The sequence below is a fragment of the Charadrius vociferus genome, unplaced genomic scaffold (genome assembly GCF_000708025.1).
Source record: "Charadrius vociferus isolate BGI_N301 unplaced genomic scaffold, ASM70802v2 scaffold173, whole genome shotgun sequence".
In the NCBI taxonomy this organism is placed as follows: Eukaryota; Metazoa; Chordata; class Aves; order Charadriiformes; family Charadriidae; genus Charadrius; species Charadrius vociferus.
The window spans coordinates 6,968,812-6,994,559 of record NW_009648369.1 but is presented as its reverse complement, the minus strand read 5'-3'; the positions used below and the strand labels follow the sequence as shown (position 1 = coordinate 6,994,559).

The 25,748-nt window shown below is 37.0% G+C and overlaps 1 protein-coding gene across 1 annotated transcript in view; it reads right to left on the bottom strand.

Moving 5' to 3' along the window:
- The window catches only part of NBAS (neuroblastoma amplified sequence), a 181,109-nt gene that overhangs the window by 136,905 nt on the left and 18,456 nt on the right, over positions 1 to 25,748 (bottom strand). Inside the window, exons 11-23 of the mRNA XM_009885333.1 lie at positions 25,346 to 25,474; positions 24,824 to 24,887; positions 23,139 to 23,332; positions 21,775 to 22,032; positions 20,887 to 21,012; positions 19,595 to 19,746; positions 18,599 to 18,733; positions 18,299 to 18,377; positions 17,533 to 17,637; positions 17,102 to 17,238; positions 3,641 to 3,724; positions 2,856 to 3,009; positions 801 to 986 (exon numbers count right to left, since the gene is read on the bottom strand). Of these exons, the coding sequence (XP_009883635.1) occupies positions 801 to 986; positions 2,856 to 3,009; positions 3,641 to 3,724; positions 17,102 to 17,238; positions 17,533 to 17,637; positions 18,299 to 18,377; positions 18,599 to 18,733; positions 19,595 to 19,746; positions 20,887 to 21,012; positions 21,775 to 22,032; positions 23,139 to 23,332; positions 24,824 to 24,887; positions 25,346 to 25,474 (1,803 nt within the window). The remainder of the gene's footprint in view (positions 1 to 800; positions 987 to 2,855; positions 3,010 to 3,640; positions 3,725 to 17,101; positions 17,239 to 17,532; positions 17,638 to 18,298; positions 18,378 to 18,598; positions 18,734 to 19,594; positions 19,747 to 20,886; positions 21,013 to 21,774; positions 22,033 to 23,138; positions 23,333 to 24,823; positions 24,888 to 25,345; positions 25,475 to 25,748) is intronic.

The window sequence follows — 25,748 nt, the reverse complement described above, 5'->3', positions numbered from 1 at the left end:
TTCTGCTACCCAATGGCTCAGGGAAACCAAGCAGTACAGGAGTACAGCCCATTACATGAGGAAAGCCTAGCTGCCTTCCTCCTACAATGTCAGAATTACCGAGAGATCGGCTTGCATTCATGTCACAGTAGCATTACTTTCAGTATGAAAGAATGAAAGACAGAAAAACAAGTGACAAGTGGTTACATAAAACCTAGCAAAATTTTGAAAATTCTGAGGAGCTTAAGTGCATGACTATTCTCCTCTGGTGATTACATATTCTTCAACTGAATTTCAGAGCAGTGTTCAATCTTTAGGTATTTTTCAACCCTTCCAAAAGGTTTTTTTCTATTCTGAAAGGCCATACATGGGCTGAACACAGAGAAGATGAAAAACACACATATGCTGCAGAGGCAAATATTAAGATTTTTTGCCAGTATTTAAAGACACCAAAAAACATCTAAGGAAAACACTCGAAGTTTTATCTGCAGCATCATCAACAGCTACACTGAAGATCCGTTAGAAAGGGTCAATGAAAAAGCAATTCACAGCTTTCAAAAGATTGGATTTATTAATGTTTAGTCCTGTGCCTCAGAAAAAGAAACAAATCTTTGAGAAAGCTGAGCCATTTTAACTTTTGTTAAAAACAAATAAACAAAGAAAAAAAACCAACACACCACAACAAAAGAGGAACAATAAAAGTGTTGAATTCTTGTTGAGTTAAAGATGGAGGTTCATCAGAAAAATGTCAGCCACCCATTCAGGGTAACCTGAATTACTGGAAATAAAAGTATACTTACTAATTTATTCAAAATACTTACATTCTTCATCAACAGTCTCAGCTTTTCAATGTCTTTCATGTCTACAAGTTCCTTCAAAGTTAAGGTTCGATCACCATCAGTTTCATAAACTACTGTCTCAAGAGTGATCAGATTGTCACAAAGCACCTGCAGACCAGGAATATTCCTCTCCATGCCAAGACGAACAAGGGACAGAGCACAGTCCACCTGAAAAATAATAAAAAAACCACCCTGCTGTACAACTGTAGGTCCAACCTGTGCCCTGTTTGTGTGCCTATTTTCTTTCCCTGTTCCTTTTGCATAATAGGCAATTTTAAGTTCCTATAAGTTTTTGTGGCCTGTATATTCCTAAATGGATTGCTCTTCTCAGCTTCATTAGCTATTAGGAAAATACTATGTTTTATTCCTTCTAGAGATCACACACCTCATCTCACTGCATGGAATATAAAGGATTGCTTTAAACGCAGATAATGAGTTAACTGACTGAAGTTATGCATACCTCTGCATGTAACATGACTTTTCTAGCTGACCATGAATTAACAATTTCAATAGTTGCATTTTATTTCACAGAAGATAATGACAGTCTTTTTCCCTGGTGACTGAAAATACCTTTATATGAAAGATCCTGTTTCAATTTCAAAGAACGCAATATTGGCTGTACGTATTCAGTGAGGCACACGTAAGTCTGGAAGAGTAGAATGCAATTTCATTTATATGTTAGCAATTTAATTGATCTTTGGAAGCTGTTTTTATTTCCATACCTACTGATAGTCTGCTAAGATCACAGGAAACTATGATTAAAAGCCTTGGAGGACTGCAAACTTGAGGAATAAAAGAGCTCGCGCATCAAAACTAACTCATAGTGATACTTCCAGTCAACCTCCCTTTCATGCAGCTAAATTGGCTTGAGAAGCAATAAAATACCAGAGCACATCAGTGATGAGCGCTGTTCTTACTTGCAATGCTTATCTCCACCACATAGAGCTTCAAACATTTTTAAAACATGCAGAAAATAAACCAAAAAAATAAAACAAAACACAACTGCATGGTAGTCCCACAGACACCCAATAAACCTGCCAGGAAGCAATCATGACAATACTACATACTGGCATATGAGCAACATATGTGACTGCCATATACCGATATACATGGCACATTATCATGTGACAGATAATAAAGCATGTTTCCTGATAACCCTGTGCACAACATTTCCTCCCTTAGTTACAAACATAAAATGCAATAGAAAACATTTTTCACAAACTGTGAAAGTGCTATGGTAAGCCAAGTGAAAGGGCATCTACTGCCTTCCTATTCATTTCTATGGATCCGTTATTTGACTGAGTAAACTTTAGAGCAAGCGTAAGTACACTGCAAAAGAAAAAACAAGTATTTCACAGAATTTTCAGAGTTGGAAGGGACCTCTAGAGATCATCTAGTCCAACTCCCCTGCTAAAGCAGGATTGCCCAGAGCACATTACTCAGGACTGCATCCAGGCGGGTCTTGAAAATCTCCAGAGAAGGGGACTCCTCACCCTCCCTGGGCAGCCTGTGCCACTGCTCTGTCACCCGAACTGTAAAGAAGTTTTTCCGTGTATTTGAATGGAACTTCCTGTGTTCCAACTTGTGCTCATTGCCCCTCGTCCTGTCACTGGGAACCACTGAGAAGAGTGAGGCTCCATCCTCCTTCAACCCACCCTTTAGATATTTGTAAGCAATAATAAGGTCTCCCTCAGCCTTCTCTTCTCCAGGCTAAAGCGTCCCAGCTCTCTCAGCCTTTCCTCATAAGGGAGATGCTCCAATCCCTCAATCATCTTGGTTGCCCTTCGCTGGACTCGCTCCAGCAGTTCCCTGTCCCTCTTGAACTGGGGAGCCCAAAACTGGACACAGTATTCCAGTTGTGGCCTCACCAGTGCCGAGTAGAGGGGGAGAATGACTTCCCCTCTTGAGAACTGAGACACACAGAGTGCGTATTACTGAGGGAAAAGCATCCCATCAATACACATTAAGACAGGATTCTGTTGAAGAAGGCTGACCAGCCTGAGTCAGTCCCCATCATTTCCTCACTGCTATTCTCACCTGCATCGCATATTTTTCAATTTCCTGTGCTCGGCTCAAATACCAATCCGTAACGAGATCTACTGAAAGGTCAGTAGTCCTGTACTTCAGTAACTCAGGTTGCAATTCATATAGAAATTCGCCTTCATCTTGTAAAGTTGGTTCAACAATCATCCTTTAAAAAAAAAAAAAAAAGTAAGTATATTTTTAAGTATACATTTGCTTGCATTTTTTCAAGTCAGTCTTCTTCCTAAAACTTCCGGTTGTTCTGGAAGAAAGTGATACCATCAACCTATCATTACACGAATAATTTGATGAGACTCAAATGTCAATCACATTAAGTGTTAATTTTTGGCAGCAAAGTAACTAGTAGGAGATTCCAAACATGAGACAGATCGTGAAAGAAAGAATCCTCTCTACTAAAGACACAGGTAGGCTGTTCCTCACACAGCGAAAGGCATTTTGTGATCCATTAATGCTGCTAAGGTAATGTTATGGCTGACAAAGTAGGGGTAGAAGGAAAAAAAAAAAATAAATCAAGATTTCCAACAGTAACCTCCTCACTGCTCACATGCATTTGTGAAAGTTACTCATCCCATAATCACGCTGAACATAATGCTGTAACATGAACGAGTGTGTGCTCAGTCAGTCTCACTAAGAAAGCTGAAAACACAAGTTGGTATGTACAAAAGTAAGAAGCAACACTTATTGGGTATTTCCCACCTTAAGAATTAGAAAGTAAATTCTTTACTTGAAAGTTACATAAATATAAATAACACACCTATTTACTTTTTATATATATTTACCTGCATTCTGCCTTTTCACACCAGTCTTCTTCACGATGTTTCTGCTCATTCCAAGGAATAATTTTCAATATCCCCTGCTTGTAACTGGTATAACAGAAAAGGGAAGATTTACACAATTTTATCTTAAAAAAAAAAAAAAGTTACAGCATTCAATTAATGGAATACAGAGCATATGCAAGTATTTCAGTGAATTCATAGTAAGGAAGTTGTTCAATTACAGTATCAATTCTTTAAGATTTATCACTTCTTAATGAAGCTTTACAACAGTGATTTTGCCTGAATGATATTATCTGTACGAACACATATTCTACCTATACCATTAAAGATCCATTAAAAAATAATTACTAAATCGATCTTCTTACTGACCATACCTTAAATGAAGAAAAAAAGGAAAAAAAAGGAAAAGCCTACTACAAATGCTTTAACAATTTTTACTGCTTCACAGTAAGTGTTCTGACTTCACATGCTGTCATGGAAGACTGAAATGAGTAAAAACTTGTGATCTTCACAGCTTAACAAAAAATATAATTCTTCAAATTTTAGCACAAATCCTTCTACTGAAATGAAACAAGATATGCTCTGCTGTACTGATCTCCTCACTTAAGTTTAATGTGTTTTTCTGACTACAAACTTCCACAGTGAAACACTTCAAATATTGAGGTTGAAGGGGAGGAAGAAAAAAAAAAAAAAAACTTGTTTAAGACGCAAGTTAAGAACACCGTGGGAAATTACTAGAACGATTAGTTACGGCTTGCTGTTGTAGGCAAGTTGTTTAAGCAGCATAAAACCTGAGAAAACCATGTCAAGCTATTTAGAACAAATTGAAGGAGACGAGAAGAACCATATAGGTTCTGGCATTTGTAGAAATAAGACACAAACCATGTACAAAGTAAAGACATTAAAGTCTCAGCATACTGGAGCAATAAGCTATTTTAAATCTCATTCATTTTCTCCTGACCCTGATAATAACCAGCAATAGCAATACTACATGGACAATCCATATTTACAAATGACAACTGACAGTATCTTCTCATCCCTTGAAGGGTAGCACTATAACTCCCTAGCTTAAAAAGAAACACAATTCCAACAAACAGATCAATTTCACAATATAGTAAGAGTTAAACCAACAAACTAAATATCAGTAACTTCACCTCATTTAGCAACAGCCATTAAACACATTTAACAAAGTGAGGCATGTCCACACCAACTGCCCTGTGCACATACACATTTCTCCCAGGTCAGAGACTCTTTCTTTCCCTCCTCTATGCACTAACAAATAATACCCTATGTTTTATCACAGTAATTCCAACCCTCCAAATGAAACATGCAGTAGAAATGCAGCAATAAATTGGCAGAGACAGATCTGCAGGCTATAAAAGTCAAGAGAAAGGAGGGGAGAAGATGGAAGATTGCTAATTCTGGTGTCTCAGCTATAGTAACAACTGCGTTCAATTCCAGTTCAGTTCGACAAAACGCCCCACAATTATCTTTATAATTAGGCACCATGTAGTAATATCACTGAAAAATAATTAATAAAGAAAACTCTAAATTAACATTTATGGTATAACCACCAGGAATTTGATTTTGGAAAGACTCATCATCACCTTATGTATTTTGGGTATTGGGGGAGGGGGGGGCTTTTGTTTAAGTCTTAGATAACACAATTTATCAATTAATTTTAAATATTCATGTTTAAAACTGGGTTCATAAACTAAATTAATAAGGACATATTTCAAATGTCATATGTGAGAATATTCATTATGGAAGGCCCAGTCTGTAGTGAAAAAAGCTCTCATTATCAGTTGAAATGTCAAGTAACAGAAAAGCCAAAGCGTGATTAACATTCCCTTCCAAAATATAAAATCAAAATAGTACAGCAGGTCTTTATATTACAATCAATAATGCTCTCTTTTTCTATGTTCTATTAAACATAAAAGAAAACTCAACAAAATTTATTGCCCAATTTCTTTTCATAGTAAAATGTTTCCATTCACTTCCCAAGTTGGCTTAAGAGGACATTTGAGGTGGGATTGTTTGGTCGGTTGCTTTCTTTGGGTTTTGTTTTGTTTAGGGAAGGAGTTGTTTGTGGTTTTCTTTGGTTTTTTGCTTGTTTGTGGTTTTTTTTAATATTAAAAAGATCTACTGATCCAAGCCTGTACTGACAAATACCACATCAAAATGTTCTTCTTAAGCTGCCACATCCTTCATACTTGCCATAGATGTAGCAAAGGTACATTCTGGAATTACAGCTCCAGTTAAGAAATTGTTTCTTAAGAGATTCAGTAGCACAAAAGTTTTATAATTAAAGTTGGCAAAACTTGCAAATTTTCTTAACTGACCTGAATATCAGAATGAATTATATGTTTTCTCCCTCCAATTATTCTTAACATGGTTGAGTCACTTTCCTGACACTTTCCTGATAAACAATTATTAGAGACTAAACAGTTTAATTTTTAAGCAAGCAAGACTTACCAACCCAGCCTAAAACCAAAAGTTACCAGAAACACTTATTTTTTGCAGACTGATGAAATCACTATCCACAACTCATTTCAGAAAATAATCCGTATTTCCTTCTCCCCATCTAAAAGTAGGTATTTTCTCCCCTATTCCTGTAACACAAAACATACCTGGGTTTGCCTTTAAATTCCAACTGCTTCAAATATTTTTTTTAAAAATGCATTTTAAAATATCATCCTTTCCAATTAACAGAAGTCATGGATTAAGTACAGATTCCATTCAAACTAACTTCTCCAACACCCCACTATGGCTTATAGTTTCAACTCAAGTGGAAAGTTTATTGCTTAAAAAAATGCTTGCTGAGAACAATCTCCCTCAAGTTCCCAGGCTTTGCTCTTTTTGTTTGACAGTTGCTTTGCTTCCTCCTTTCCCCTCACCTCCAAAATCCATCAAGTGAGGAAGCAATGTGCAACTCTGCCTGACTCACTCAACAGGGTACGACAGAAAAAAGTCGAAAAGTACAGAGACGAGCAATGTGAATGATCAAAAGTGAGACGTGTGTGACCATCCCTTCTGTGAAAGCCAGAGCAGATTGAAGAATCCTAGAAGCAAGCAATCAATATGCTAAGATTGATATAAAGTTGTTCATTTTTTCATTTCACTTAAATAGGAAATGACATTTCACTGTTTTTACTTCCCAAAACACTGTAAGCACGGATAAGACTAGCAGGCCTTCATTTAAAATGAGCAACAGCAGACACCGCTTTACACCATATGCAGCTAAGCTGTTAGCTACTCGCTGCATGACATAGAAGATAAAAAAAGGTGTGTTTGAGTTCAAAAATAGAGAGAATTCTTGTAATAGTGTCATGAAAGTCTATGTCTAGAAAATATCTAGTTCAGGAATATTTGAGCTACACACTATAGACACTTGAGAAACTTCAGGTAAATGTTGCAATGCGCTATTTTTTTCTCCCTTGGCAAATGCTGTTGGCCATTTGCCTTCTGGCCAAATCTACCAAGACCAATCTCATGGTTCAGCACAAGATTTTGCAGGAATGAAACTTACAGTTGTCCAGGCACATCAATTCAAGAAGTACTATAAGCATACTTCAAAAGTTTTTCATAAGAGCTTATTAACAGACCTCACCACAAAATGCTAGAGAAGATTTTTCAGTTCACGGGAATCATCAGGCACTCCTATCTTGACTGGAAAAAACGTCTACTCCATCTTTCTTCCCCTTCTCACAGCAGAAAATTAGAGTTAAATACTTTATGTCAGGTGTATGGATAAGCCATGGAAAATTCTTTTAAAAGTTATTTTCTGCTCCGGTTCAATTTGCCATTTTAAAAATATTCAGGCTCACCACAGGAATAAGTTGAGAGAGGAATTTTTGATTTTTAAAGCTCTCACCAACTCTTAAGCAGCACTCAGCAACTACGTCCTATAAATCCTAAAGAAAACAACACAAAAAGAGATGCAACTGCAAAATATCTCATCCTAGTAGAAATCAACAATTATGGAAAGTCAGTCTTAACAGACACGTTTCTTGCTAAGTTCACCAAAAACCAGCAAAACCCACACCACGCAGAACTGACTGCTAACTTCATTCACCTGCTCAACAATGCCTTTACAAAAAATCCAGAGCTCCCTCCTGCCCCCTGCATGACTGCATCCACCTGTCCTTACTTTCTTTTCTCATTCTGAAAAGTTCAGAAAATTTTTTTGTATTTGAATTCAAATATAAGGACTGGAATAAATCAGTCTCAAGGCCAGCAAAGGATGGGAGATCCCTGCACCCAAGTCCTTTATAAAGGCAAAGAAATTACTAAAATGCTATATTTACCTCAACATTTATCACAAGGTTTTTTCCTAACTTATAGTTATGTCTTAGCAGAGATACTTTTTTTCCCCCCCCTCAAATTTCCTTATCAGTAACTCCAGTGACTTATGCAGAAACAGAATGCAAGAGAACTTTGGAAAAGTAGCTGTTAAAATGGAAGCAAGTCAGCTGAGAAAGATTTCAGGCATCAAAACGCCACTGCATTTTGCAAACTCAAAAACATAAATGCAGACGAGGCAGGAAAGAAAAACTAACACAAACACACATATGCAAAGAAGTAGGGCTTCCATTTTTCTACCACGCTTTTGTTTACAACGCGTGTGCCACAAATCCAGTTGAACTGGGGCACATCAGAACCACAGCGTATGCCCTGCGCTCCCCACACAAGTCTAACTGGGCTGGAAGGGGCGAATTCAGCACACACAGGCAACGTGCCCATGTGCAACACACACTCTCTGCCACCGTATCCAGAACTCATTAGTCTCTCTGCTTATGCTACCCAACTTTGCAGTTTTGTTTTAGAAACAGAAATCCCACAGAGGTCAGAGACAAACAGAGGTTAATACTGCATTACTATGTGGTGGGCACTAACCCGAAATTCCAGATACGGGGACGGATCACTGCAGTCACGAAGGCACGTGGCCATCTTTTCTAATTAAAAGAAACTATCAACTGTGCCATACCATAACTCTACACAAATATTAGTGTGGAGTTTTCATCTTATTTTTTTTCCTGAGCCACTGCTTCCCCCCACACACACTTTTACCCTTCTCTCTTTTCAACAGCAGAATAAATATGATTGGAGCCCAGTAAATTGACAGATTATGGAGGTATTCAACTCTATTTCTTCAAAAAGAGCTGACTTTTCCTGTATTGCTCTTTTCACTCTATTGTTTACATTGGCTTGGCAATTCTTCCCATTCTTTGCTTCAACAAAAGAGGTCCATGCTATTGTAGTTTCTGTATCCTACCAACTGCATTTATTCAAACCTGCAGATTATTTTTTCTCTCCAAGGACAGGCTTTCAAAAGAGGAAGGTCTAATTCAGTTTTAAGGTCAGAGTCCAATTTTTTTTTCTATTACCAATGGCAACTCTGTACATTTTTATTTTTTTTCCTTCAGGCATTTCATACAGCAGGCATGTCTCCAAGACTCATCTAGTTGAGGATTAGAATCTATTTTTTTTTTTAAATCCTTTCCTTTGTAAACTTGTGCACATCAAATCCAGACTCCAAGACAAAAGGCAATTCACCCCAACACATTTATGAAACGTTATCTTTTTGCTGAAAGGCATGCACATTTTTAAGAGTAGGTTTGAGGTTTTGTCTAAAAATATTTTGGGATTAGATAAACCTTTGTGTTTGTTGGGGTTTTTTTTAAATTGTGTCTCATTGTCTGAAAAAATAACGTTATAAACACTAATTCTGCATTTGAAAGCTTGTGTGTTACATACTGGAATAGTTCTGAATATAACATATTGAAATAAGACATCAAGTATTGATCTGTTAGAGGTGAGAAAGCCATAAATGAGATAAAGTAAGATAGTATTTTCATCATATGGTTTTGTTACCCACTCAAAGTGTTTTTGAAGAATGTGCTTGGTTCCAATTTTATTATTTTTTAAATTATCTCAAAGTCGTGCTTTGTGATAAGAAGACGATGAAGTCCTGAACTTTCAAATATTCTCTTCCCTCTGCTGACACTTGTACACTTACCAGAAGTTATGTTGTCAGTATTTTACTGTAGGTACACTGTAAATTATTTTAGACTTCACATTCAAATTAGCACTTCCATAATCCCACTACACATACAGATATGGAGGCATTAAAAGGAGACTATATATAACGCATATAGCTGTATATAATTCATGATCTGCAAGGGAAGTTTTATAAAATAAGTTTTTAATGTAATTTGGAAACTCACTTATCCAAAGTCTGTAATTTCTCAGACAGCAATACAGAAATCAACAACAGCTTCTGTTACTCTGAAATCTTACGGCTGTGAAACAGTTTTTATTGTGTCACAATTATTCTACAACTGCAGATGAAATATAATAAGAAATGCATCCCAGACATATAGTCTTACACACCTATGATACTTATTGCATTTTTCATATTGCATAACATTCTTTTCCACCATTATAGCAGTTTAGTAGTAAAATAGTAAATGAAACTATGTAACTGATTGCTTATTTTCAGGTTTCCAATTATTCAATATACTATGTGACACAACAGTGGTGGGCAGAAGAGGTAAGCTCTTCGTTTTCCAGGAATATCCATAGAACGTGACAAATTCATCAAGTCTGCAGTACAGCTGATGCCTAAGACAGAGCGCCAAAACCATCACACATTTTGGGAAAACTGATCCGCATGAACTAGTGGAAAAGGTATCCCAATTACTTTTGGCTGTCACAGTTAACTACCCTTCAGAATTTCTGCTGTGCATATTGTAATGACAGGTCTTTTGAAGCAACTCTGCCACCAGAGGAGAAAAGTTATGTCTGATTCCACATACACAAATCAAGCTATGATTTAATGACATGGTTAAACTTTAATAGAATTTTGCGAGAGGGGAACTTTTTTCTTCTCCTGAAACAACCTAGACTGAATAATCTAAACATCAGAAAAGTCAACCAACTACACAGTTACAGTTTAGAAGCTCATTTTTGTGTGGTTTTTTTTTTTCTTGACGTATACATTTAAAATTGTGAAGCAACAGCTTTCACAAAATCCAAACAGGCTATTTTAAATACACAGCTGAACTCTGTGTGAGATCAAAAGCTGTCTGTCACCCTATAGTGAAAACATTGCTTCAGAACGGTACATGCATAAAGCATAAAGAACGTTCATGGAAGAAATTTTGTTCTAAACCCTGTAAAAAGGCAACAAACAAGTAAGCGATAGCAGCAATACACCCTCATGAGAAGAAAGGGGAAGGCAAACCAAGGTACAGTTCAGGACTATGCAGGCAAAAGACACACATGGTAGATGAAGACAGGACAAGTCAGGCATGAACAAGTCAGAAATAAAAAGAAAACCCTGTTAATGCTCTGTGGATAAACAGCACAGGCGTAGTTCAGCTCACATGCTATAGGAAGGTATGCAGAGGCTGCTCCTGGCCCACCTGAAACCTTCTCCGGGCTGAACACACTCAGCTCCCTCTGCCTTCAAGTGCTCCAGTCCCCAATCACCTCGGTGGCACTCTGCTGAGCTCGCTCCAGTTCACTGACATCTTTGCTGTACCGGGGGCCAGTATTCTAGATGCAATTGAAGGAGTACAGTACCCTGACTGCTCAGTCTCCTGGCTGTGCTTCTGTTCATGCAGGACTGGATGCTGTTGGCCTTCCCTGCTGGCTCACGTCCTGTTTGTGTCCACCAGGACCTCCAGCTCCTTTTCAGCAGAGCTGCTTCCTAGCCAGTCTCCAGCTTTTATTGTTGCAAGAGTTTCTTCAGTTGCTAGAAGAGGACTTTGCCTTTGTCCTTCTTGAACTTCCCATGACTCTTGCTGACCCACTCCTCCAGCCTGTTTAGGTCCCTCTGAACAGCAGCTCGGCTCCAGCACAGAAGCTCCCATGAAACTTCCCTCCTTCCTTGGTGACAACTCATGTTCTCCACAGCTCCCTCATAGCTTCAAGTTCTCATTCTCCTCTTCAAAAACTCCTCACAACTAATAGCTACAGTACTTTTGCCAGCTCACTTTCTGCAGCAGCCTTCTGGCTGCAGTGAACTACTCCTGCTACTTTCCCAGATCCCCGCATAGGCCAGTTCACAGAAGAGCTTCTCTTCCTCCAAACCAGTGCTTTAACTTTTACATGAACCACAAGGACCTTCCCCCCCTCTTACCAGAAGCCAATCCAGACAGGGAGATGAGTGCCATCATGACAAGTTAATCTTTCACTCAAAAGTTATTTTTTCTAATTCATGGTGGAAGGGAAGATCTGAGATTTTTTGTTTGTTTGCTTTTCAAAAACACATCCTTGAACTAGTATTAACTACACCTATCCATCTACCTCTAAACTATTTTCCTTTGTTTCCTTAGTGCAAAGTAGTGCATATTAAGCTCTTCTTATTTATTTCATTGTAGCATTATACAAATGACTGCAAAAAAACAAGCAAAAAGAACTCACCATGGGATTAAGTCTTTTAACAGAAACACTTCTGAACTACACTAAAACCAAAAGCAGTTTTTCTTCTCTTCAGAAGAGAAGAAGAAAAACTAATACGAAAAATGAGGACTATGTATTACACAGTTCTGCAGATGTTCAGTCATCAAACCTATTTACATACACATACTAAGAAGAGAAGAGATGAAGCTGTAAGAGCTTTATCGAAACTGCAATGCCACAGGCAATAACTAAAAACCTAGTTCAGGAGAAGATACCATTATGAAAAGGCAAAGTTAACCTCTTCGTTTAATTGTGTCGTATTTATCTATTCATAGATGAGAGTCTACTTTGTGGAAATTTTCAGGCTTTGAAAACTTCACAAAGATTTTAGAAGACATTTCCACTCCCACCCCAGTTCATGAGGCAAATAGAGTTCATCCACCACTCTCCAGTAAAAATTCACTTTAAGCCACAACTGAAAACCAGTGTTAGAGAAAGTTAAGGAGTAAAAAACATATAAAAAGTTGCAATCTTAGAGGGAAGATTTTTACTACTAGTGTAATGTGCAATATAGCATACTTATGGCCGTTGAGGGAACCATACATTTGAATTTCCCAACTTCTGCGAGTTTAAAATGTGAGCAATAATGTTGCAATATAGCTGTTAAATGCAGTAAAAAGGATAAGAAAATTAAAAGAAAAGGAAAAAGACTCTGGTTATGTACTTACAATGGTGGTAAAGCATTATTTTCCTCTGAGATCACCTTTAAAAACCTGAGGGCAACAGTCTTACCTAGAGGCTAAGAACACTAGCTGTAGCTATTAAAATAGGGATTCGAACAAGCTATCATCTCCTTTGACTACCTAAACTTTTACCACCCTCACTCCAGTTGTCGTAACAGATGAAGTCTGTGCATCTGATGTATCTTTGAGAAGTAGCATGAATCCCAATGACTAAGAGACAGCAGAGATTCAGGAGCTATCGCTATAAAAGAAGCTGAGAAATAATACGAAAAGAAGTAGGAAAACATTACAATTGCAATTCTACAAAAACACATTACCGAGTAATGTCAGTCTATCACAATACCAATTTGAAGCTGCCAGGCATGTAGAGCCACTGATGCGTCATAGTATTTCAGTTTCCTTCTCAACTCTGGGGGCTGTTGAGCTTATACAACTTGCAGTCCTTTTCGAGAGTCTCATGAATACATAAACCCTCTGCTCAGACATGACAAATCTCCTCCTGAACAGTTCTGAGAGGGGCCCCTAAAGATGCTAAGCTACAAAGCATGTGCCATAAATGAGAAACAAAAGAAAATCTACCACTTGAGGCTTTTTACAAGTAGATACAGGAAAAAAAATATGTCTGTATTTCCTAACAACCTGGCCCAGAAGACAGCAAAAAGAAAAAAAAAAAACCATGAAACTCTTCTACTTTTTTCCCCATTTGTCATGCCAACTTTTCCTTGACTAATAAGATCTTGAAATTCTTGTGACAATGGTCTCTAAATGACATCCTAATGTAAATGACATGTACCAGTAACAAAAAAAGTAACTGCTTTATGCCTGTAGAATGCACGAGCAAAACAAGCTTTTTTTCCACTACGTATTTAGAATTTACTATCTGCAGCCAAACTGGAGGCTCCAGTTTGAAAAGAAAGAAAGTGGCAGTTATAATGCAACCTTTACAAAACCACAAAATTCTTCATATACAGCACTTCTATGTGGATTCACATTGCTGTTGGTGTACAGCAAGCAACGGTGTTTCAATGCTTCTGCCTTGGCAACAGCTAGAGGCGCCTTTCTGTCCCACCTCACCTGCTCCCTGCACAAACAGGGAAAAAAACCTGCAATAAAAAAAACCCGCTATACAATCTCCAGTTTTTCCTCAGCCAGATTCCCCTAGAAACAGAGGAACTAAGAGAACACGGAACAATGTGGTGAATTTCCATAAGGATAGGTGTCACCTCAGAGAGCTCCAGCTGGGAACCAGCTCTCTTACTATTTCAAGTGCTCCATATATACAGACACAATGCGGTCAATTCCCAGCAGCACTTCACCCTACACACCCACAGGGCCATATACAAAGACCTAGAAGACAAACTACAGTATTTTATTTTCCTCTACCAGTATCTTTTCTGCCTCCAGAGCTGCACAGTGTTCAGCAAGAGGTCCGAGCTGCAGGAGGCCAAGCAGCGAAAGCATCAACAAGACAGGAACGAGGATTCTTTTAAGCCAGGCCACCAGGGCAGGCTGCACTCTTTAACGTGGGCACTATCATACAGTTGGTCCGTGTTAGTGGTCTCATCGCATGCACCACAGCAACCAATTACCTGACTGGAATCTCTTAGTACAGACAATTATGGCCTTGAATTTTCAGAAAAACAACGTGCTAAAAGAAATCACAAGAGAGATCTGTCTCTTTTGCAGCTGAAAGTAAAAAAAAAAAAAAATTCCTTCTGATATCCAGCACATACTCTACTTCATAACTGCAACAGTGTGAAATTTAAAAAGGGAAACCAGATTAAGTTGTTTCCTGACTCGGAAACCTTTACAAAATGTGTCTAGAGTCAAAGTTCACAAGGAAAGACTGAATCATTTGCACCTCTTATCCAGATAAAGACCACTGTAATTACAAGCTGTATAAGCTGAAGAGACACTTGTAAATCTTAATGCTATAGCCATTTTTTCTAGCAATTAAAACACCGGGGTTTATATTTTTTGCAATGCTTTCCTTCTGTTCAAAAGTTCATTAATTACAGTCAGCACTTGCAAATTTTTAACAATATTTCATTCCAACATAATGTTGTAAGTCTTATCATAACCTTGTTCAATCAGTTATTTTAAGGCAAATTACTTCTGCATACACAGTATATAGACATAAACTAGATAGGAATCCACCTTAAATGAATGTGCTAATAACTACGTATCTACAGAATGCCAGTAATTCTAGTCATACCAATAGCCATTTAAAAAATAAATGCTAGAACTAAAAGGCCCAATAAACTCACTTAAAATGACCAAGAACTTCAGTTCTCTTTGATTGACAGGGATTCATTTTGATTCACATGAAACAAGAATTGCCAAAAGCTGAAGCTATTTGGCCTGGGGGCACAGGAACAACATGACTACTCATCCCATTAAAAAAAAAAAAAAAAAACCAACACGCACCACACAACAAAAACACACAACACCCCCCCAACTTGTTAGATTAATAAGAAAATGAGAAAATGTTACTTTCTACAACGTGACCGTCTCATTAGTATATTAATCTCATTAAACATATTTAATTTTATTACATTAATAAAGTAGAGTTTTAGGAAGTGTATTTAGCAATACTATGTGAATAATCATTTTTGTAACAGGGAAACAGTTTTAGAAAAAGGTTAGATCAAATATACAGTATATTTTTTTATAAGTCTGTGGGATTTGTGTAGATAGGATTTGCTCTCGTCCCCATTTTGTAGTTGTCTAAAGACATACAGTATTATCTGTTCTGCAACCTGAAAAAAAAAAAGTTTGAACCTGCACATACCTAATCCTAGCACTGGAAAGTTCTGTCTGCCACAGGAATAAAGATTGAAACTATATACTTCTATTTTTCAACAGTAGACAAAACTAAGTTCTTTACCCATAACTTCACATCTTTACTACTATATCACTGGTGAAATGTTTTATTTTAACTGTCATTTTGCCTCTTGGCACATAAGTCAGTTTCTTAAACAAACCAACCAACCACAGTAAGAAAATAAAAAAAACAACGTAAAGAACAAACAACCCTTCAGAAAGAAGGGGAACCTGTTTATGAACACCAACAAAATATCCTAACCACATTTAGGATGACCCTTCCTCCTCCCTGTCATATCACAAATCTTATCAAAAGGGAAAAACTGGAATATATTTTACCAATTTTATAAACACTGCAGTACTTTCTCTTCGCAATCCTAACCGTTACCTTAAAGAAAAGGATAAAACAAGTGTTTTCACACCATAACTAAATAACTAAATGTGTTCCTAATACTGTCAACACAATAAAAAGAGCACTGGTAAGTATTACATATCATGAAATAAAGACTAAGTTCTGCTCAGAAAAAACAAAATTGATAAGTATTATAAGCTAGGAAAAACGTCAGGGGAATAACCTGATGAATTTTAAAAAAATTCTTCTACATGGAGAATTATCCAAATGGGACTGTTAAAACTTTGAAGTGAAAAACTTAACTATAATGCTGGAAGACTTAAAAAAAAAAAATTCTATTAGCTACTCCAAAAACTATCGCTCTGAAGTAAGGCTTCAAAGTCCTATTGTGAATATCAAACAATGAAATCTCCCCAATTCTTTATGGGCACTGAACAATATGCTTCAAAACTAATTTCATAATTGAAGTGCTTGAAAGAAACACTCTGGAAGCAAAAAATTCTTTTAATTAACACACAGAATGTTATTATGAAGTTCAAGGAAGACTTTCTTATGAAAATTTATATGAAATTGCCAGTAAACTAGCATTTTATGCTGACATGAAAGAGTAGGAAAGTCTGGATTTAAAGCTTTTCATATTTCTACCTTAGCAAGCTGCATAAGAATCAGTAACAAGAAGATTAATGATTTTTAAGTCGCTGACTGCTTAAGTGTTAAATTACATTTCAAAACAAATCCAGAAAAACATAATTGCTTCCAGCAAGCTAAACACCTGTATTATTAATCTCCTAACACTGGCTGTTATTACAAACCAATTTTAGACCTGTACTTAACACTTGTGAAAATCTGGGCAGTTTTAGGTCAGAAAAGGCAATGCCTCCTCTTATGTATAATGCAGACAAGAACATTTAAAGTCCCTACTTTCCTGGTAATAACCAAAAGAGATCAAAAAGCTTCCAGGAATGGCACAAAATAAAGTAGAAAGTGAACACTGGTCAAGTACATAACGACAAAGCTGCTCTCTTGATTCCAGGTAATCACCAAGAGCAGGATTGCCACATACGGAAACTAATTTTTTTTTTTTTTAGGTTAATACTTAAATCTTTTTTTAGTTAATATCCAACGATGCATCCTTACCAAGCTTCAGGCAACAGGAAAGCATATTCATGTGGTGAAGTAGTCTCTGGAAAATTGGAGAGAATTGCCTGTCTGTGTGGAAGTAAAGCTGATCCATGGAAAGTGAACAAGATTTCCAGGGCTCTGACATTGCTTTCCTGAAGAGCAAAACGTTAAGTTGCAGAACTAGCTTAAGATTGATTTAGACTGAAAATGAGCAAGAAATGTAAGCTCAGGTCATGCAAAACATTTAATTTTAAAGTTTTCTTTAGCAATAATGAAAATTAGCTCAGAGTCACTGCATTTACTTATTTACAATCAAACAAATACACCCTCCACCTCTTAATTTCCCATTGAGATTCAACCAAGTTCAAAGAGGGCGGAAAATAGCACTTAAGTGCAAGCAGCAATACCAAAACAAAATTACATTCTAGCAAAGTAAGTATTAATACCCGAGCATAAGTTCTTGCTGAAAGTACAATATTCTGATTTCTGAACTTCTTGAAGAATTCACCATCATAGTGCTGTTCAGCCGCATGAGGCCCTCCAAGGATTTCCTTTAACAAAATAAAAACAAAACAAAAAAAACCCTTAAAGATTTTTTTTATGCAAGATTTACAAAAGCATTAAAAGCCTACAGGTTTCTTTATCTTAGGATGAATAAGTATGAGATATACGTGGAAAAGCATGCTGGTTTTTATTTGTTTCAGTACGAAAAAAACAGATGCATAAGCTAAGACAATTCTCTGTCTTATTTTAATTAGGGTTTAGATGACATTAGTTATCAAGTGATGTGGTAAAAGACATTCCAAAAACTTTCACTTCAGTAAGCTCACTGGAGAAAAAGATTCATTAGAGAATCTGAATAGAACTTGCTAACTAGACTGACAGACGGAAATAATAGTAATCCTGCACCAGCTCCACATCCCATGTTGTTGCATAACTTAATTCCCCGCAGACACAGTACATTCAAAGCAGTCTTCTGCACAACTATACCTCTCAACACTAGAAGCCGGCCATTTGCAACAGTAAAGCAGGAGAACAGAACAGAAAACACCTTGCTTTTCTCAAGTGAGACACTAGCATTTCAAGAAAACCATATACATTAATACTACACTATATAACAAAAAAAGATAAGATGATGTGACAAAAAAGCTGCAGGAATACCTATGGAATGAGAACTCAAACGAACTGGAGCCAGTTACCAAGTGTCCTCACCTCATAGGTTTCAAGGCGATCAAGGTAAGTTAACAGCTTCAGCCTGCTACGGCAGAGTTCTTTTTGTTCCAGTGTCAGCCTGCATTCAAAACAGGAATTTTCATGCTTGCAGTCAGTACTGTACATTAGGTGCATATGAAATTAAGTAAACCAAGAACTTTGACACAATATAATGCCAATTAAAATTTAAACCATTTTCCTATTAGGAATAACATACACGAGAGTAATTAAGTTTTTGCAGCTCTGTAGTTATAATAAACCTGTAATTCTGAATAAAACATGGCCTAAAAGCTCATTTACTTTGAGAAGTTTACTGATAATAGCAGCTCTTTACGCTTCTTGGCCTCTTTTTCCTTTCTAGTATCCATTTCTTCATCTGGTGACAAAAAGTCCTCATAGGGAATGTCAATGTCCACCTCTCCCGGTAAGATAAATCTGGAAGACAAAGCCAACAAGGTAATCAATGTTGATTTAAAAAAAAAAAAAAAAACCACCACACAAAGACATATGACAAACTAATTTTTGAATAAACATACTAAAACAGCTTTCTGTTTATGTCTTGACAAAAAATCTAAACTTCTATAGGAAAAAAAAAATAATACTGAGTTTTGCTGTTGTAAAGCAGCAGGCACTCATCACAAGTCAGTAAGCGGCAACATTTCTTCTTTCCACACCTCCCCGCAAAACAAACCAAAAAAACCCAAACCACACAGCTATGACGGTTAATAAAAGTTTCTAAATCCCACAGGTAGCACTGAGATTGGCGGCAGTTATACAGCATACAATGGTAATAGATGGCTGCACGAAAAAAGAACAGCCTCTTCTACCACCAGGAACTGAATACTGGAGAGAACTGTCTCTGCACATATTTTCCCACTGACCCACTGTGTTTTGCCATGTTCCCCTCCCCACTCGAGCAACAGAAGATCATTACAACAATTAAGACATACAACAAAAGTGGCAGTTGCAGCTTCCAGAAAAGGCAACAGGAATAGAATCTGATAGAAAAAACAGTGACCTCAGAAGTTCTTTATGATGAAGAAAATAACAAGCAACCAGAGAAGAGGGAAAATGTGGTACAAAATAGTGATTTTACCTTTGTAAAAAGTAAAATGAGAATAGGTAACTTGTGGACATCTTTAGAATAGTTTGATTCAAAGCATTACCTTTCTTTATGTCCTGCAAAAGCACCTTAACATTGTCATTAGTGGCTGATAAAAAAATTGTACCAAGTTATTAGTAAAGACTTCATACACCATTCTTCACAAAGAAAACAAAAAAATACTCTTCCCAAACCTGCCACCATCTTCTCCTTTTCCTATGGCCACAAGAGCCTCCAAGTCCGTGCCTTTCAAGCCATACTGAAGCAGCTTCTTAGCAGCATCCACATTGTCTGGAACTCTTTCCAAGCACTCATGAAGAACCCATGCGCGCTTCTTAATTTTGCTCTGTCCAAGAACAAGAGCATAGACACAGCGTTATACACTTCAACCCAAAGCAATGAAACCGTTGATGTTAAAGTTTTCTCATATGTTTCTTCCACTTAAGAAAATGTTGAGTTAATCTGATGACTGACAGTGTCAAGCAACAAAAGAGGTGAGAATGGCAAAACTATCATTCCCTCAGAGTATATGTGGCAGAAAAAAGCATAGAAATACCAAATGATTTTGCAGAACTTTCACAACAACGGGAACTTAAGTTATCACTTGTATTCCCTAATTAGTATCACTCCTCTTTACACTAAATAAAATGTGATGGTTTGGGGCTAAAACACAGTTGTTAAACAGAGTTTATTCCACAATAGCACTAGAGTAATTTTCAGTATCAAATAGAATTCTGTGACAGAAAGGACACACAAGGGTTACAAAATATTACTGGCCTTATCTGCTCATCTTCAGTTGAGATTACATAGCACATGGGGAATGGCTATCTGTAAAAATCTTATTCTGACCCTCAATTAACATCTAACTTGAAAAAAAACAAAAGTTAGACCATATTTCTCTTGATCTCTTGGAAGACTTTACACTATAGCACCATTAGGTTGTGCATCTTTGGCAACGCTTGTCTGCTGAGTTTGAAGTCTTTCTTCCAAGCCAAAAAACCCACACTAGATTCTACTGAAAAGCTCCACTTACAGTTAGCAGAGTTCACTGTAAATTTTGTTATTCGAACTGTGCTATAGAGCTACCGATAACAACTTCACTTTCCCATTTAATTTTCTAAAATACCTGGAAGTTATTTAAATGCTTTACGTTTCCAATTATTACTATTCATTTGCCAGGCAACAATCTACTGCTGCATGTGAGGGAGAGATTACACTACAGAAAGCATGCTGCTATTAACAGAAATTAGAAGATACTTGAAAAGAAAGACTGCCATTAACTTCCAAGGTCTCAGGATCAGGCCTTCAGTTAATTAAACAGGATCACCCTCTTCCACATGACATGAAATGGAATTTGCAGGACAGCTCTCCAAATCGCCACCAATTTATGTTGTGTAAATTCAAACACAACTAAAAATTCAATTTCTTTAAAGATAACACAGCCATTCTGATATGCAAGCCAAAAAGTCACAAAAAACAAACCCACCAAGTAGTCCTGAATTGAAGCGACATTAACAGCCGACTTCCTCCACTGTCTTTGATACACAAGATCAGAATCAAGGCCATATGCTTGAGCTAAAGACAAAGCTTCCCCATAGTCTTCATTATCAATCTAAAAAGCAAACACATGAAAGTTATCCGACTTCCATATCAAACAATCAATTACTAATTCTGTGTGTTAGAACAGGTAGAGCAATAATTACTGTGGTATGCTTAAGCAGGCAGAAAAGAGAATGGCTCAAGACAGAGATGAGTACAACTTGGATCTGATGGACACCTCTAGAAAAATCAGAGATTTTTCCTCAAGTAGAAAGTTATTTAGTTAACCAGTATGACATCAGCACTCCCCGGAAACTCTATAGCTGTTAGAGTGGGCTGGTTTACCGCCAGAACAATTGAAATGGCCCAGACAAATTACTGCCTAGAGTAGTCTTAAAAATGAAGAAGTATCTGTTCAGTTAGAGGGAGTCACAGGCCAAATTTGTACATATGCCTGAAAAACTACATTCACATCAGAGTGTAAGCTAACCTGTTCCCTGGCAAATAACAAGCTCAACTGATTTCATTCAATAGATTTGCCAGGTCTTTCATTATTTGTAAACACTCACATGAGTGCACTTCCAAGTCTGGCCAAGCTAATGATGCACAGCATCTCCTCAGTGACCCCCAAACATCATCTCATTTGAATTATTATAACGCTAGTTTTAAACAGTGGTCCCTTCGATTAGGTAACACGGTACACTGCCAACTAAAAGACACTTAGAAATATGTGCATAAATCCTTCTGTTAACATACCAAGAATTAAAAGAAAAATAAAAAGTTCTTTTTAAATAAAGTTAATTATGAGAGATATGACCTTTCCTTCTACGCTTACTTTTCTCTGGTACAGTTCCTCTGGAGTTGTGGATCTCAAACTGACAAGGCGGAAATTCTTTGTAATAGTACGTGGACGTTTCCGTGGAGGAGCAAACCGTTCCATTTCTGTCACAAAGTACAGGCCTTGCTTCAGGTAGCTGAAGTATCTGTCCTTAGCAGAAGTTTCACCATCTGAGTCAGAGTCATCTTCTCCCTCATCTTCATCACCAGGCCTGCTCTCCAAACGTAATCTTTTTGGAACGAGTTTTATTTCACACTGCACAGAAAATACGAATATGAAACGTTCACCCAGTACATCTCAACTAGTTTGGTGAGAATTGAGTACATCTCCACTTGGAGTACTTTAGATTTCAGAATAAGCATCCTTCCTCCCCTTCTCCTTGAAATCCTTCATTTCTCAGCTTGCTTCACACGCTCCACAAACCCTGGCTGGGTCTGTCTCCCAGCTCTGAGACTTTGCCCCTTACCTACTGAAGCAAGAGTGAAGGCTTCGTAATAATAACCCACTATTATACCAAACATCCTACACCACCCCAGACAGCGCAGAACTATGGAGACATCTTTGCACACTGTTATATATTTAGCTTACTGCAGCGTACAGCAATGTTTTCAACTTTTAGCTATTCAAAGCAAGGTTTTCTGTTCAATGCAAACATAACCTCAGACTACACCCTTAGGTTGTAATATGCCAGTCACTGGCTGCATCGTACTTCCAGAATAATAAACCTTTCCAGAAACATACATGCAAGCTTTGGTATGTATTGAGATATTCCGATAAATATTATTTTAAACTTCATTTAAGATGTTTAAGACCTATTCCAGTGTAAGCCTTAGGAAAGAGTAGTTTTCTTAGTTTCAAAGAAAATTCCTGGTTAAATTCATTACGTTCTACTCCTTCCTGGAATCCTACTAAAGGTGAACAAAAAATATCTCTCTTACATGGCTTTGTCTTAATTTAAATGCATTTCTAATTTCTTTTAAATATACTCCCTCTGTAAGGGGCATCTGTTTCAAAAATGGAAGAGGGATGCTTGCAGCATTCTTCAAATACACTAATATACAAAGCAGTGAAATCTGTCAACACAAACCATTTCCTGCAACAAAATTCCTCTCATTCACGCTCAGCCTTCTAGGAGTTTTGCTTCTAGTCTCCAGAAGTTATTTGACAATCAAGTTTTTATTAAGACAGTTCAGTTGCAGCAAGTTCAGAATTTCCCTGAACTTGGAAACAGAATCACTTTTTCTGTTAGTAACAATAATTTTTAAGCACACCACACACACAACACCTTTAGGATTACATATACAAAAGCAAACTATTTTTACCGCATTCCAAAAAGGTATCTGCTTGTGCACATTCCTCACCTCCAGACTTAGGAATCCTCCATCATGAGCTGAAGTGACCTGAGGAGAACTCTCAAACCATTCACACGACTTTCCCAGCAAGTTTCTTAAAGTCTTAACTGATGACACAGTCAATGCACCAGAGCAGCGAGCCAGGATGATAGAATTATCTGCCCACCAATTTACATCTATCAATGGGTAATAGGATTCTTTATCTAAAACAAACAAACAAATAAATCAGAATGCACTACACAAGGAAAGATAATTTTAAACACCAGACAGCAACAGAAGTGACTTCGTTTACTAAGATATTTTATCCGATGGCCTAATTCAACAAACATTTATTATTGTATATGCATCCTTGGTTCACTAAGTTTGCATTTTAGATTAATTATATCTTACTAAATCAGTTCTGCATTAAATAAAGCTGTTGAGGAGAAAAAAAGAATCACTAAATTGTGGTTGTAATTATTTTTTAATATTATTTGAAAAAAGAATTCACAGTAAACTGATATACTTGCACAAAATATGACAAATTTCAGATATTTGGTAAAGATCTGCTTCATTACTTCCCAGGCCATCCTTGACCATGTCTCCCTGGCAACAAACATAATACTGATGAAAATCAGAAAAGGTTACATGGCTTTTGAGGACAAATGACAACTAGGAACAAGGCTTGTGAAACAGCCTACAAGACAAGGCTATTAAGAAGATTAAACCAACAAAACAAGAAGTCTCCACAACCAAGGATGGAAGCTGTGTCATTTCTAAGACTGTCTTGATTATGGTAACTGGATATTGGGACAAAACATTCACCAGAGAGTTAGCTCAATTTGTTCACTACAGTCTCATTTCCCACCGCTCTGACGACAACGATCCTTCCCCAAACAGCACTGAGAAACAGATCAGCCTATCACTTTTTTTGCCACTTCAGTGGCTAGTCAGCAACCTACCCATGAGGGTCAGATGAGTTAACTCAAAGACAGAATCACCAAGAAAAACAGTACAAAGAAATAGGGATCTTTTAATAATATAGATGTATACAAGCAGTAGTGAATGGGTCATGGAATAGCTATTAATCTCTGCACTCTTGGAAGAGTGACGCAATAAAGGTGATAAATGACTGCACATGGTGGCCTGAATTTTGCGAAAAGACTAGAAAGACTGACGTGAGGCAAATCCAGTCACAGGAAACAAAGCCCTTTTGTTTTAGAATTTTAAACTAATTACCTTTAAATTACGTTAGCTTTCAAGATTTATTAGACAGATAAGGAAAAGGTAAAGGTAAGTTTAGGTTTTAGACTGTGGACTCTAATAACGTGTTACATACAATATTATGATGTAGTGGCTTCTAATACAAGCCGAGACATCTGCTGAATGTTCAGCATTCTACAGAGTCATAATGACATGATTAATAATAAATGAAGTCCTGTACTCATTGAAATACCGTCTTATTTACGGTTATGGCTACAAAAGTATTCCAAAGAGAGGATTTAAAAAAAAAAAAAAAACAACCAACCACACAACTTATTGTGACACTCATTTAGCTATGCCATGCTACTAACTCAAATCATACACACAATTTTGGCAGCTACTCTGCCAAATTAATTTGAGATTTAATTAAGCCATTTCAGGTCTTTGTATATTTGTGTAAATATTTGTAATTACACAATGGTATAAAGTAATGATCTAACTGCACCACATACCTTTTATTTTCTTTCTTTTTTCACTGGAGAGTCTCCAGTCTGGGTTGATCTCATCATAACCTGGCTAAAAAAAAAAAGTGTGAGACAAAAAAAAAAGTGATCATATGCAAGTAATTCTTTGTAACACAATCTATTTATTTACTCTATTGCTGACCCACTCATTTTTCCAATGAAAACGCTCCCCAGAAATTCAAGCTTTTCCTGAACATAAAATGTACAGCTGCTGTAGTGACGTACTTTTCCCCAAGCAGTTAAATTAAAAAAAAAAAAAAAAAAAGTCATAGCAAAATAGACTTCTGGATTCCTAAAACACCACACTAGAAAACAAGAGTACCATTTTAGAGTTAAAACATAGATTATTGTAAAAGTAAATATAGGCCTCTTGAAAAATAAGGATTTGACTGGAAAGATAGCATATAGCTAAAGCACAATTATCTGAACTACTCTCATCTCCTAGGAAAACACATCTCCAGAGGATTAAGATATATACTGCAAGTTCCTAAACATCTACATCCTTCTTACCTGATCAGTTTGGTCCCATTCTCCTTGTTGTCTAAGAGATGGAATAGACCAGATTGTCAGTTTTCCTGAGAAATGAATAGCTGCCAGGAGAGCTCCATCAGGAGAAAGGTTCATCTTGAAAACTCCATCCTGCAAAACTTTTTAGGAGAGATTCAGGTGGGAGGGACTCTTCTAGTCACATAGGAGTTATAAGACAAGACAACTGGCTCCAAGAGATCAACCACCCATGGTAACCATGATACCAGCTTAAAAAAAAAAAAAAAAAAAAATCCCCAAAACCCCAAAGTATTTTTTGTATTTTAGGAAAATAAAAAAAATGTATAATCAGTCAGAATAAAGGTAAAATATCAATTGTGGCATGGAAGAGGAAAAGGAAATCAACCTGTATAAAGGAAGAACACTA